At 36.1% G+C, this 16,035-nt stretch overlaps 1 protein-coding gene across 2 annotated transcripts in view; it reads right to left on the bottom strand.

The window, feature by feature from the left end:
• Positions 1-3,971: 3,971 nt before the first annotated feature.
• Positions 3,972-16,035, bottom strand: part of LOC141459147 (lachesin-like) — a 242,292-nt gene continuing 230,228 nt past the window's right edge. The window contains exons 9-12 of one of the 2 annotated variants that reach the window (XM_074137819.1): positions 15,121-15,177; positions 11,950-12,021; positions 11,055-11,150; positions 3,972-7,131 (exon numbers count right to left, since the gene is read on the bottom strand). In XM_074137819.1, coding sequence (XP_073993920.1) covers positions 7,040-7,131; positions 11,055-11,150; positions 11,950-12,021; positions 15,121-15,177 — 317 coding nt within the window. In that variant the 3' untranslated portion in view covers positions 3,972-7,039. The remainder of the gene's footprint in view (positions 7,132-11,054; positions 11,151-11,949; positions 12,022-15,120; positions 15,178-16,035) is intronic. The other variant, XM_074137820.1, reaches the window with a different exon arrangement.

Here is a 16,035-nt window from a genome sequence, read left to right as displayed (position 1 = left end):
TTTGGCAGATACACACATGGGCTAAATTGGTGAAAGCGCAATACTATCCAATTGCACACGAGAGATGAGAAAAAGAAAAATTCCCCATTTAGAATACTATCCTAGTCACTGTTTAAATTAGCAGTGCGTGCTGTTGACAAACAGTACTTTGCACAGCCCTCGGCGCCACAATCAGTCGTGGCATGTGGCCATTACAACGTGGTAGGGATGTCGTTTCCCCTACCTCCTGAACACACTTGTTGCTTGACTTGACGCTTCTCTAGATACTTGAAACATTGTAGTAACACTTCAGCACCGTTAGTGTTCGTAGCGTTCAGGTAATTTCCGTTCACTAATACAATTTGAGCACGCTAAACAAGCCCCTCTGCTGGATTTGACAAAAAATCTGGGGCCAACACAGCATCTTCTTACTGCAGTTCTTAAAAGTTCATACAATTACTTTTCTTTACACTTGGACTTTCTCCTTATTATTCATTGGGCTTCAAGTATCCAGAAAATTTTGTTTTCTTAGTTTAATCATCTGTACAAATCTTTGGACACTTTATTTTCTAAAACTGAACTCATAACATATCTTAATCCTACTCCTTTAATAAAATATGCTTCAAACGTAATTCAAATTTGGATTGCTTAATCTTGTTTTAACATTCGTTTGTTCGATTTGACAGGCAGTATTTAGTTATTGAAGGTAATCTTTCCACAGCCAGCAAGATCTATGAATTAAAAGGAGAAGAAGTAAAATATTGAAGGATGTGCTCAACGTTGATTTTGAAAATTCAAGAAAAGAAATATCGGCTTGTAAACAAAGATTCAGTTTGATCATCAGAGGTATACTCGTTTATTGAAATTGCTGTGTGACAAGGAGCATGCTGATTTGTTTTTTCGATATCCACGGAATCGTCCACAAAGAGTTTCTACCTTAAGATCAAACGGTCAATCAATCAACACTTTTACCGAGAAGTTCTTGATAAAACTTCCTAAAAGGGGTCATTCGTGTGAGACCAAACATCAAGAACAAGTGGGTGTTGCATCACGATAATGCTCCTTGTCACACAGCGATTTCAATAAACCAGAGTTTTTGGCCAGTAAAAACATTCCTGTGGCTCCTCAGCCTTCTTATTCGCCTGACTTGAGTCTGTGACTTTTTTCTCTTCCCGAAGTTAAAAAATCACCTCAAGGGAACTCATTTTGGGACAGTCGGAAAACATTCAAACGGCTGTAACCGACCAGCTGAAGGCTATTCCAGTTTCGGAGTTCGAGCACTGCTACGAGGAGTGGAAGAAACGTCTCCAGCGCTCTGTGGTTTCAGAAGGAAGTTATTTTGAAGGCGACAATATAGAATTGTTATTATGCTATGGAATCAGCAAACTAAATTAATTCTAATCTAAGACACCCGATTTTCATCGTTTGCCATGTTTACAGAGTGGATAAAATTGTAGGACAACTGTTTAGCGTATTTTAGAAACTTGCTGAAAGCTACTTGAAAATCCAATGGGCGTAAGGTTTAATAATCAAATTGATCGATAAAGGATCTACTGATTAATCTAATTTGTTTTTGGCTATGATTAAGTCCTGGCCGACTACCTCAGCCTATTAGAATACGTCATTCTGAAACAAAATTAAAGAAAGTGTTTCCTTTAACTATCAAGGGGATTATCCATTATTATTTTATCTTGTATATGAAGCAATATTAGCTTAGAAATAAGTACCCGGCTATGGGGAATCGAAAACGATTACAATTCCGAGTTTGTAATGCTCGAACACCCCCTATTTTAAAATAAATCCGACAGAAAATTCAAAACATTAGAATCATAGAGATACCTACAGTCTGAAAATAGCCTTGTTCTAGCGCTAATATTGCACTGTCATCTTTTGGGGACTTATAATCAAAATTTAGAGGACAGTCACAGCTGTAGTTTAAAAATTCTATGATTCTAAATTGTAAGGAATGGTACCATCGTAGAATTCAACCGTCGAAATAGGGGTTTAGACTTTATTATCTGATAGGTACATTGATTACGTTATAAAGGAATAAGATTTTAAAAAAAGAAAAGTACTGACGATTTCGTTGACTCACTCCAAGAGGACCACTGCAATATCACAGAAATTTCTACCAGAAACGCTATAAAATGACTTTACCTTATAAAATGTTAGATACTAGAAAGTGATAGGCCTCATGTATTTACTGTGCGTGTTACTTTATGAAATATCGCTGAATCTATATACGAAAAAATAACCCAAAAACATTTTTAAAAGTTACATAATTCAATGAAGTTACACACCGGTCAACCCATTTTTAATAACTACAATACTACAATATACTGAGATAACCTTTTAAAGTTTAGAGGAGAGGTTATCCTGTTCTCTCGCAGAAAAACGAATCGAAAACAAATCGTATAGAAACCCCTGAAAAAAAAAATCGATTGGCCACATTGGAAAACTATTCTACGAGGCAGTAAACTAATCTATAAAATTTGAAAGCTTATTACGATCTTCAATTTTGGTATACCTGGCACTAATTTAAAAAATCTATTTTTAGCATTAAAGGGGACGGGTGTTTAGCCAGTGTAATGAGACAAAATCGCAAAAAAAAACATCTAAACTTTTGCAGGCAAACTGAGGGGGCGTTTCAACCAGGTCGTTTTAATTAACTCAATTACACTGGTTTATTTTGATGAACATCTAAAAAGCATTTGACACAGTTTGGCATGTTGGGGATAATAAGAAGGCTGATAAAGTATAGCTTTTATCCAAATCTCATTATATCCACTTAAATATAGTAGGAAATTTTGCATCTCTTTCAACTCATACTTTGGCGCAGAGAACACAACTCCTTACCTTGCATTCTGTGTGTCGCAGGTGATTACTGTCCTGAGTGCTGACTAATTGACTCTTAGCAAGCTTCTAGGCTGTTTCCAACAATATGGGAATGAATAAGATTCAATTTGGTTTCAACATGTTTATTCCAGTAAACTTAGATAACATACAATAGTAGGCCAGTTTGGGAACCTAACTTGCCAAAACTCTTTTAAGGTTTTTTTTTTCCTTTTTACGAATCAAAATCTTTGAGGTTTCCTTAAATTTGACGGTTACAAACAGAGAACCTCAGACTATAGTTTGAGCAATATAACAAATAGTTTATTACTATTTTAATTTTATAACCGGTTTATTGTAACTTAGCTATTGTAACAATTGATACCCTAGCGAACTTGATTGTTTGTAACATTTACTTCAAGTTGTTCCTGGTTTGCGGTGCAAGTGAATCAGCAGTGTTTTATCGACGAACTTATCTTAGGTGGCAGGCTAAGATTCTAAGAAATTAAATTAAACTAGAAGTCTGTCAGCTGATGGTCATAGTCTTGTTGTAGCTCACAATAAAGTGCTACACTAAAAGACTATAAGTTACAGTATTCGGAAGGCCATACTAGAAGTTACTTTAGAAAACACAGCTTACCAGACAAACTGGTACCAAAAAGACTCGGGTAGAATTACTTGGCTCCCAAGCTTAATGCTGCACCCAAGGACAGGTCATACTTACAGAATAATCCCCAATCACTGGGATGGAGGATTACTTTGTTGAAGGATCCAAATTAAAGTTTAAGGTTCTTCAGGTATTAGGTTATGAAGAAACCTCAAAGTTCGCCGGGTCATGCTGCGCTTTGCAGTTCGCCAGCCCTTGCCATTATGGGCAATGTAAATTATATATTTATATATTTTTTTTTCAACTTAAATACAGTTTATAAAATTTATCTGAATACATAATATATATATTTTTATTTATATTTCTCAACAAATTAATTTAATAATAAGTGTGTTCTATGTTTCCTCTATTACATTTATTAGAACAACGCAGTCAGATAATTTGGATCCACACTTTGCGGGTTCAGGCGAAAACCTCAAGATTTTCAAATTCAATCCAGGTGCTAAAATATTCAAAAGGGAATTTTGGTCCTAAGATTTGAGTTTTATTAATGAGTAGAGGTAATTGAACTCACAAAATACTGTGGACTATGTGTTTGAAATGAAAATTAGACCCATTCGCAGTCTGAGCCTCTAAAAATTAACTCCTGCTCGCAATGTTCTACTGGTTCAGTTTAGTGGTGGTGCAGGTTTTAATGGGTGGATAGCCTTTGACTGCAGTATGTGATCACTTGATGTGAAAGTAGGACCTCATCTACAGTCTCAAGGAATAAAAGAGTGCTCTGACTTGCCAAAGGATGCCAAGATTGGTCCTAGAATGCCTCCACAATGTGCGGTCCCAGTATTGCTGTTCTAATAAATCTTTTATTACAATATATTTTTAGGGAATTTCATATATGTTTTGTGGTACTTCAAAATATTCTTTATGAAATAAATTCATTTCTCTCTTGTGAATACATTTATGTATTCTCTAATATTTTACAAATATATTTATTTAACAAATTTTTTATATAATCTGTAATTTATTTATCCAATTACATTACATACTTGTCCACAAAATAGGTTATTTATTCATGATTACATCGTGGAACTTATTTATTGGTTGTGACTAGATAGATAAATGTATTTGTAAGCTATTCTTATACTTATGTCTATGTAGTTCGATATATTATTTATCTTACATTAAATTTATATTTTGAGAGGAATTTGGGCACTTTACACATCTGTTTTGTTCGTGTTAAACAGCATCCCCAAGCTGACTGGGGCTGCAGCGTCTGGTCCGAGCTGAGTAGAAGAAAGTGTAACCCTGTCGTAAGTGTTACAGTAAGTCTAAGGTTAGATGGAACTGTGTGGAACCAGAATGATTCTAGAAACTAATGCAGCTCTCTCTGCAATTCAAGAACGAGCTAGATGGATGTAACAGCCTCAAAGGGGGTCTGAATGAATGAGACTGCACACTAAGAGAGTAACAGCTCTAACCTATGTTCATGTCAGTTGTAGTCTTTTCGTTTTAGAGAACATTTCAGGCCATATATTTCAGGAGCTTTCCGTGAGGAACTGACTGTACGATGCGAAGTCTAGGAGAGTGTGCTCCTCTTTCTGGGTGTTAAAGAACTGATGGATGGTGTACGAGGCTAAGAATTGAACTAGCAGAAGTGATATAAGATTGTACACCCGATCTAGGTAACTGCATACCCTAGTAACAAGGGGATTTATTTAATTAATGGGTTGACTCTGGGATGTCTCTTATCGACTATTATTGTTTCCGTTACAATAGTTTGTAAAACAAACTTTATGTTGTGGCTGAAAATTTGAATATGGCCTCCTTGTGCTTAAGATAGAATGGTACAGTGATCCCTCTGTCGCTACACTGATCAAGGATTCCAAATATGTGCTCAATTATCGATATCATCTTATTCGACGGCATTGGAGATAGTTGTAATTGTTTTATTGCTACGTATTATAACAATGCGAGGCCACCTAGAGCTTTGAATGGTAGAGGAATGTCTTCTCCTATTGGGGCTTTGAAGAAAATGGATACCAAACGTCCAGATGGTAAAAATGAACATTCCAATAGCCTGTAGAGTATACAACTGTTGCTCAAGAATACATTCAAGCTCTATTAATGGTCTGAGGAAATCGATAGAATCAAGTTAGACGCTTTTTAATCATAGACACCTTTATAAAAATTGGTTGCGTTGAACAATAGTGTTGTTATACGGTGTTCAGCGAGAAATGGAAGAGCTAGACGTTCTTGTTATGCCTACTGCTCTGCGTTAATCATACAAATTTAGTATTGGCGAATAGACCTTAGAAATTATGATGGTTCACGGCGCCTCATCTCACATCAATGTCTAAAGACACGGTTAATGACCATGTTCATGTTATGGTGAAGGTAAAAACAAAGGATTGTGGCACGCACATAACCTATACCTCATCATAACCTCTCACCACCTATTGATTTACAAAATAATGATAGCATTTGATGGGATATCTTGGGAAAGAAATGGTTTAATGGCAATAAAATGTTATTTCCAATCGAATGAAAAATAAGGGATTGTCTGTTTCCGGCAACCATGGAATTTGTTCCCAATAGAGTTTCAATGAATTCCGTAAAATTACAGCCATCAAATAATTAGTATTTTGCTTAACAATAGCTAAGCATTTTGCAGCAAGACGAACGACTAAATTCCATTCCTTAGACTAAAAAAGAACCATTTCAATAACTCGATAGCATTAATTTCTTTTACCTTAACCCTGTAGTGAATCACTCTATCCGATTACTATTAGATTCAGTCTGTAGCACCCTTTCTTTGCTGTAGAAAATGTAATCACTTGAGCAAAATAGAAACAAGGGATACGATTTGTTTGGAAAGCAAAGGAATACAATGAGAGAGGAAGACATGAAATGATGACGAGAATATTTAATGGCGAAATCTTTAGACGGGTGGTCCAATGATTGGATGGCAGACAAATGAATTCCAGTTTTTACAAGAAAGAATTTTGAGAATAAACTGGAATTATACGCTTATAAGGTTCACCTTTCCCATAGAATGGAGATGTCTCGACACTGGAAGAACTGCATGGCTCTGCTTTAAGCTTGATTCGACTCTTCTGTTAACAACTTATCGATATCCTTTGATGCCTAACCTGAACCTGCTACCTATGTCAAGTTCGTAAACATCTAACATTAATTTCTGCATGAGTTTTAATGAACTCGAACCTTTTGAGTTAGATAATTAATCTTTTTTTTTGCACTTCCAATGAATTGTATCACATATTTTAGAATCCTTTGGATAAAATTCAGTGGGGGGTATCATTTAAATTTTGTAGTTTTTAAACCTGTATTTACTTTGCATCACAAGTGAGTGAAGATTTTTTCCAAATTTTCAGCCTGTACGTAACTAAATAATTCTTAAAATAGTGGCTAAAACAAAGTGTATCTGTTAGTGCACCTCACCAATCACTATGGCGGGCTCAGAGCATGATCAGTTCAACTTGATTTTTTTTTCTTCTTTTAGCCAGTCAAGGGTGATTTTTAATTATTCGATTATACAATTTTTATTTGTTCGAAGTTCTTTTATCATAAAAATCGACTTAAAATTTTGTTTTACTCGATTTCTCAACAGTTAGGCCAGCTTGTATATAGAGCTACTATAAGAACATAGTGGTACAGGTGTGACGTATTGTGGTCGTAGATTCTCAATCCATTATCTGTAACACAGGAATATTGTAATCTGCAATTACTGCAACACATTCAAATCAAAAGTATATTAAGAAAATAGATTTTCAGTTTTTTTTTTGTTTTTTTAAATTACATTTGCACATTTTTGACACATTTCCAAACAACGGTTACCGATTTGAGGAACGCTAGAGACATGATACATGGTAGTAGAACAATACTGTACAGGCTCGTTCACAACGGAACTGTGAGTATAGATGATAGCAGAGATGATAACTGTTAGAGTAAAATATAATCGCTGATTAGTGTGCACAACGGAGCTGTGATACATGCAACATGTCGAGTAGTGAAGAAGAGGTTTTGTGTTCATCCAACAACGAAATGGTGTATTTTAAAGAAAAAACGCTTTAGAAAATATCATTTACATCCCATATATAAAAAACGAAGTACTTTGGGTGAATTTCACCATTTATATAAGGAACTTAGAAATTATCCGGATCGTTTTTTTGAATATGTGAGGATGGGTCCACCCACATTCGACTATATTTTAGAAAAAATAAGGACAAAATTAAGAAAACGGAAATATTGTCATGAAAATCCTGTAACAATAGAAGAAAAACTACTGATTACACTTAGGTAAGTAATGGTTTTATTGAGAAAAAAAACAAATAAATACACATAAAAATAAATGTAAGCACGATTTAAAAAAACAAAATATTGTTTAAAAGTAAATAGTAAAATAATAACAAAAAAATAATGCCAGTTTTCACCAAATGTCTTGAAAAACACGAGGTATTTTGAACAGCAGTCAAATTTGAAGCTCCGATACTGGAGTTCAGCTAGCAGAAAAATGAAATATTTAATTCGTATCATCTATGCTCGTTTATAGCAGCGCGTATGAGTCACTAGTCGAAGCTTCGTTGTGCACGCTCACATTCAATTGTACGTTATGTTTTTCTTTAAGCGCTGATGCATCACTCCTATCATCTCTGCTATCATCTATGCTCACAGCTCCGTTGTGAACGTACCCTAAAAGGCTGGAAACATAGTGGAGCAGCGATGATAGTTGCTTCAAATCAGAGACCAACGAGCAGCGAGCAAAGAACCTCCGTTTATGTTGATTTCGTCTCAAATACTAACCCTTCCACCCATATATAATCCCTTCATGTTATTTATTGCACCCAAGCTAGCATTCTATGTGATAATCCCCTGGCTGATTTGCATGTCTAAATCACGGGCCGACCAACTAAGTGCATGCACACGTTAGTAAAATATTATTACTATTTGCTCTACCACTTTGCTAATTCTTACACAAAGTGATGGATTCACTTTGACTCTAGTTTTCTTCATTTGAAAATATATTTTCTAGCCGTAAATTTCTTAGAATATAAGAGAATAGGAACAAAATAAGAGCCAAATCTAGAGAATAGGAACATGTGAAGCATGTACTGTGCCTTCAAAGGTGCCTCCTCAGATACAGAGAGCAGTTGATAACCTCCAGGCTAACCTGGCTTGCGAGCCAGAGGAGGCACCATTGAACTGAAGGCACAGTACATGCTTCACAAGTTGAGTAAAGTGCATTATTTGATAAATTAAGGAATAAGATTGATCCTTTACATGAAATATATTGATCTGGCAGGAGGTTTCCAATTATTTTGGTAATTAAACGCAACTCTCCCAAAATTATCAAATAATTATTAAACCTTCTTGTTTGTAACAGATGTAAAATTAATTTTTAGCCATTTAGTGTATGCTTGAGAACATCTAAAGCTCTTAACATTTGATTATTGCTTAGAAAATCACTCGGAAAACGACTTATTTCCCGATATTAAGAAAAATACTAGCTTTACTGCCTTGGCAATATTTTTAGTAGAAAGGGGATGAAAAAATACATAAAAATGACCTATCGCGTGCTCTTCTTTCTCTTTGATAACAAGTTAAAAAATTGAAATATGATTAATAAATACCAGACTTTGAAATGGCCTAGCACCTTTAATTTTGAAGATATCGAATTGAGAGTTCCCGGTTTCTCATAACTTTTTATACTCGTTAAAACTGTGTATATGAAAATAGGGGTCAACAGCGAACCCTCACTTTTGGTCGCGCGTCAGCCGCGTATGCGGGAAGGAATCTAAAATCAAGTCAAATATTCTGAAACTAGAGGTGACGGACAACAAATTTTTCCTCTACCATTTTTCGGTCAGATCAACCGTTTAAGCATGAAATGCATTTGAGCCGTCTTAAAATGACACCCTGTATAATGTAATGCATTAAACTGTTTGTTTAAAACTTATTTCTTAGACAATTTATTTTACGGAAGAACAGATTCTTTAGACTTGCTCCTAAAAAGGCGATTCTGTGATTTGAACTTTTTACTATATTCATATTATTAGTGTCCAATATATCGCTAACATTTAAGGATTAATAGAAATTAATAAAAATGGATTTTTGAAGAGAAAAATCCTATTGTGTTCACACTGAATTCTTTTATCTTTCAAGAAAAAGTTAGAATGGAAACAGTTTAATTAGAATTTTTATAATTGCTCGAGATTTATTTGTACACCAGCTTTGAATTCAAAAAGTTATGCGATGCTTTGAAATGCACAAGGCACATTACTGATGGGTGTTTGGGTTAAGGTATTGTGGCTCATCCATCACACTAACAAGTTGCACACACTCTGTGTGAGATCGCTGGGCTCTAAACTCTAGTTGCCTCCCTCTTTTAACGTAGGCCCCGGCTATTGTCCGCTGCCCTCTGTCCATATTAGCACAGGGTATATTCCTATGATGGTCTTCCATCTTGTCAAAGCCCCAAATCACATACACACTTAAACTTACTAACACACTGTGGAAGCAAATGAGGTGTGTGCAATATTGATATCACTTGCTACAAATGCCATTTAAATAGTTAAATAAATTTCTTTTTTATCATTTCTTTTAAGACTTTTTTTTACTGAATGTTCAGCAATTCTTTCAGTAGTTAAAAATCTGATGTATACAGGCACAAGACTTATTGTAATACAGATTTTTACAATTCTAAATAACAAATTTTCAACTGAAAGCGCATTGTAAAGACTGCATTTTAGAATGCAGTTAGTTGACCAGTCATTAATCAACTATCAGTCAAATAAATATGAGCACTACCAGGATTTGATTTCTCAATTCAGTATCTGAGATTCTGTCAATTTCGGTCAACAAAAAATACCGAAAAAAAGAAATCCAGAGGAGAATATTAGAGTAATATGGATTCAGGAAAAAGTAGATCTAGTCTGGACCTTCTATATTCCCATTAGGAAAATATTGGTGAAGTTTTTTTTTCTATATCCAGCAGTTTTGCTTAATAAGTGAGAGTGCAAATCATTTTAGATTTGTAAAGTGTAAAGCGCCGACGCTTTTGACAATTCCTAAAGTAGGAGCATTGGAGTAGAAGTGTAGGTAAAACTAAATTAAGAAAAGTACATGGGTGGTAGAAACATTCTAAGTGGATACTCCAATTCCTCTGTACCATATTCATAAAATTAACCTTTATTGTGATGGATGCAAAATCGAAAAGTGTCAGTCATACCTGCGTTGTTATGATGGATAAAATAATCGATTAATCAGGGTAATCCCTGATCAGAACACTAAAAAATTAAGTGTTCTTGAAAACGTTTTTTAAAAATATTTTCCAGCTCCACTAGGGGCACCGTAAAGAAATTGTAATCCAATTTGAAACCTGCACAGCTTCAAATTTGAATTAGGTTGTCCACGTACAGACTTTACTAAGCAATTGCCATCGTTTCTTCTTCTTATTGTGATTTTGGCTATCAAAATTAAAAAAAAATCTTCACTAATAGTAAGTACCCTATGATATTCAATCTTATTCATCCACGAATTTTCTATACCACTAAAATATTTTTCACTAAATAAATTTTTGGATTTACTGCCTTTTTAGAAAGAACCTAGGCGTACTCACTTTTTTCAAAATTCCTCTTGTTGACCTTGCCAAATTCTTCTCTTTCTTTGTTGAAGAATTTCTCCAGACTGTTGAACGTCGACTGGATCTTGCTACCTAGAGACACAGCACCTACAGTTATCTAAAGTTTTTCCCATACAACTTTGTCCTACTGCAGTTTTTGAATGGATGAAAGTTTCTTTTATGTTTACAGTTTCCCAGGAGTACGAGGTTGAATTGGCTACACCACTTAAGGGGGAAGATATTACGCCTCATTTACGATCAAAAACCGTGATCCGTTTTTGAGAAATTCCACATTTTATTATTTGTTTCTTCAAAAACTTTTCGAGAGAGTTACAGCCCGAGCAAATTTAAAGAGTACTAATGAAAAGAACATTTATTATTGAGCATTACTATTGTTCCAATCACGACAATATTTATTTATTTTTGGTAATAATTAAAGGAGATGGTACTATTTTACATCTTAAAAAGTTATACTAATGTAAAATAATTTTCAATATCTGAAAAAATTGAGAAGAACCTTAAATTCTTGTAAAAAAGTCAGGCTTACGCAATGCTGTATTAATCGTGTTATAAACAATTTAATGTTCTTACGATTATTGTAATCAAAATTGCTTGTGCTTTAACTATCTGCGAGAAGAGGCCATTTTTTTTTTTTAATTAAAAAATGTTGATAAATTATAAAAAAAAGTTAAAATATCTCGATTATTGTTGGGCCACGACCACAGTTTACAAAAAAAAATTCATATGAGGTGTGTGCATATTTTCTTAAGTATGGCAAGTTCAACCTGCTGCATCAATATACAAGTGCATCGGTTGTGGGATAGTGACTGCAAATTGGAAAGCAATTAGAGCAAGTCATGAAAAATAAGTGGTAATTGTAGTTTAAGTTCACCTTTTTCAACTTTACTATTGCTCGACTCAGAAGACGTCCTATTGTCGACTGCGTTGAATTCGATTTGTGTATCTGAAATTTAGAAAACAAAAATAATTAAAATATGGTAAATTAGTTATTTGTGTTGAAAAAAAAAAATATACAGTTCTTAAAAATTGAAAAAAACATCTAATACTGGCTTGCAAGGTATGGAATGTCCGTATAGTCGTGCACTTAAAAGTAATGTCGCTGGATGTGGGCAAAGTCTGACGAGTGGAGGGACCTGTCCAATTCACAGTATTATTAGCCTTAACTTATAATTGAGCAGAATGTTCGAACATATCTCTCAATACATTGAAGGATCTGCTTCAAGAAAGAGGTTATAGTTTGAGCTGGACAACATTCATGGTGTTATGCGCCGAAGTTTGTTTACAAGTCGCAAGATGGCAGAATTTTTACTTCTTCGGCCTACACAGTGGTCTACCATGAATCTCATTGTAACAAAGATTCCGTAGACCTCAATGCCCATTAAAGTCTCCACGCATGCCAGCTAAATAGTGTTCCAGGCTAGACTATTCTTGAAAGAAGGTACACTGTTGCTTAAAACTATCATGCTACTTTATTTTTCAAAATAAATTTGTGGATATCACATACTGGAGGATAGATAGATTTGAATAGTCAGTTATTCAGACCTAAATAGAGGAATGCAGGGAAATAAATAAACGAGGCTTCAGAAGGTGGTCAATGGCGTTAAATCCCTGATCGGGTAACGCTCTGTGTAAGACATCCTTGGTCAGTTCATTCTCCCAATGCTCCAAGAGATCTCATATTATCCCTGGTTATCCCATCCGTCTGCTGAGTGTCTAGTTTCTCCAGTACGACCATCTGACTTTTATTGTAATTGGTGGACATCTCATACCTTATAAAATACAACACTACTTCCTCACATTCATTTTGGATAAATATATATATATGAAAGGACATTTAGACACTAAATTACTTTTGGGACATTCTGTTACACACTGCAATAAAAGAAAAAGAAGGATTCAAACAGAGAGATCTTTTTTCTGCCTAGCCAAACTGAACATCCTAGGCAGTGTCAACATTTACCAACTTTGGGTCCCCAGGACATGTTAGAAGGGTCCAGAAAGACGTTTTCCATGCAGGCTTTATGTAGACTCCACACGAACCCTGAGCCTTTAAAATCTTCTCTAAAACCATTTCGGGGCATATCTACGAGGGTCGTTTGAAAAGTCCGTGCAAAGTCAGAGAGATAGCACCACTGGCGCGTATCGAGGTTATGTTTAGTTAATAGCATCTCTTGGAAGAACACTCACCAAGTTTCAGCCAGATCGGTCTATTTCTTTGTGTTTGGCATTCGTTTGAATCGAGGAAGTCGAGTGATTTTCAAAAAATGGACGAAAAAGAATTTCGTGTGTTGATTAAACACTACTTTATGAAAGGCAAAACGCCTCAGGAGACTAAAGAGAAGCTTGATAAACATTATGGTGACTCTGCACCTTCGATTAGAACAGTTTATAAGTGGTTTCAAAATTTTCGGAGTGGCCATATGGGCACAAGTGACGCTGAACGTTCTGGACGCCCTGTTGAGGTTACTACTCCAGAAATCATTGATAAAATCCATGATATGGTGATGGATGACAGAAGAGTGAAGGTGCGTGAGATTGCTAGTGCTGTGGGCATCTCGAATGAACGGGTACATAATATTTTGCATCAACATTTGGGCATGACAAAGCTATCCGCAAGATGGGTGCCGCGATTGCTCACGCTTGACCAAAAACGAAATCGTGTGAAGTGTTGCAAGGACGGTTTGCAGCTGTTCCAGAAGAATCCGCAGGACTTAAGGCGTCGTTTCGTCACTGTGGATGAAACATGGATACATCACTACACTCCTGAGATCAAAGAACAATCTAAACAATGGGTTACCAAGGGGGAATCTGCGCCAAAAAAGGCGAAGACCTTTCCTTCGACCGGAAAGATTATGGCGACTGTCTTTTGGGATTCGCAAGGAATAATCCTCATCGACTATCTGGAAAAGGGTAAAACTATTACAGGTGCATATTATTCATCGTTATTGGACCGTTTGAAAACCGAGCTGCAAGAAAAACGCCCACGATTGGCCCACAAAAAAGTCCTTTTCCATCACGACAACGCACCAGCTCACACCTCAGCAGTTGTGGTCGCAAAATTAATGGAAATAGGGTTCCAACTCGTTTCACATCCCCCCCTATTCTCCAGACTTGGCTCCCTTGGACTACTATTTGTTCCCCAATATGAAGAAATGGCTGGCGGGAAAAAGATTTTATTCAAACGAAGAGATGATTGCAGAAACGAATGGCTATTTTTCAGACTTGGACAAATCCTATTATTCGGAAGGGATCTACAAACTAGAGCAGCGTTGGACGAAGTGTATAAGCCTAAAAGGAGACTATGTTGAAAAATAAAAAAGGTTTACCCCCCAAAATTAAGTAGTTTTTATTTTTGCACGGACTTTTCAAACGACCCTCGTATAGTGTAAAGATTAACGTTCAGAAATCAAGTTCGATTCTTCGTTGGTGATGATGGCACTGAGCCCTTCAATGGGAGAATACAGCGACAGTCTTCTGCCAAGCTAAATAAAAGCAAGAATAATAACATTATTCTATTTTTGGGTGGCTAGATGCGATGGCGAAACGAAGGGAAGCCCAAATTATGGCGAAGTGCAGCAATCCCTTTTCTAAATCATGGCAACTTTTGTGTGGAATTCTTGGTAGAGCTTAGGATGCACAAAGAATGCATTAACGCTGGGGCTTAGACTGGCTGCTGATGTGATGTTCGAGTAGGGTGTCTACATTTTCTGATTGCCATCACTTCCAAACAGACTAGTGCACCAGCTGTTCTACCAGCCAAAAGATTATTGAATCACATAAGGGGCATGGACTGCGGGGCTTGCTCAGCGGGACCTGAAGCTGGAGGCATTTCTCTGTTGGTTGGTGCTGAAGCTTCCGGAGAAAGCTGTATATTGTCTAAAGATGGGCATACATAAAATCCCTCTTCAGGTCCCCCTGAGGTCGCTGAATTTCCCCTTTTTCAGGAAGAACACTTACTGGACTTATAATGTGAGATAGTAATGCTCTTACTTAGATACAAATACTGCGTGCAATTTTGATGTTTTTACTTCTGTGCTTTTACCTTTATCAAGAGCGTCCTCAAACGGAGTTTGCGCAGTGCTGGTCATCAAAGCTGAAGCTTATTGGAGTGTGAAACAGAGTAAGTTAAGTATGCAAAGTACTTCATGCAAGTTTTTCATCATGCTACCAGATTCATCCAACAAGTAAAGAGTCCATGAAATAAACAATTATACTAAAAGCATTTTGAGATGATGCGTTGCCATATGGAATATCAAAAACATATTTGCAAGTACTGCGTCAAATGTACTCCTTTCTGAGCGGGTTGAAACCATCCCAGATTTAATTGCCGAATGTAAGTACAATACAACCTCGATTAACCGGTCCTCGGTTAACCGGGATTCGGATTAACCGGGATCATGTTGAGTCATCGTAAGAACACCTGGATCGGCGTCGAAACAAAAGTTTTATTTTCGGTGGCGACAGGAAAATTTTTTGTCCGACAGCAACTCTTTTATACCTGATTTTCTTGAAGGGTCATTATGTATGTATGAATGTATGGTGAATCGAGAAGACATTTTGGAGTGGTTCGATTGTGATAGAGATGCTCCACACAGTTTGCATGACTTAGTCCTGAAGAAATCGTCCAGAACATTTGAGAAGACGAACCGGAAGAAGGAAATGAAATCGACTGTAGAAGAGAATGATCACCCAGGAATATCCCTGGATGCTGCCATCGAATTCAGTTGCTGAATTGATTGAATTTTTCCATGATAAGGACATTCCAACCAGTGACAAAGTTGTGCTTTTTAAATTGTGTACACTCATCAGAGAGTGGTCGTTTGGTAAAAAAAAAGAGCAAACAACACTTGAAAATTATTTTTCAAAAAGTTGAACGGCAAGTTAATCGAGATTGTACTGTTATAAATGTCAGTAAATTCCTGAAAACTCGAAGAAGCTGCTGTCTAATTTTTTGCTG

Source organism: Rhodnius prolixus, unplaced genomic scaffold, assembly GCF_049639745.1.
Source record: "Rhodnius prolixus isolate KJV_2025 unplaced genomic scaffold, Rpr scaffold_11, whole genome shotgun sequence".
NCBI classification, from domain to species: Eukaryota; Metazoa; Arthropoda; class Insecta; order Hemiptera; family Reduviidae; genus Rhodnius; species Rhodnius prolixus.
Note: the sequence above shows the minus strand (reverse complement) of the source record. Positions and strands in the feature narration are given on the sequence as shown.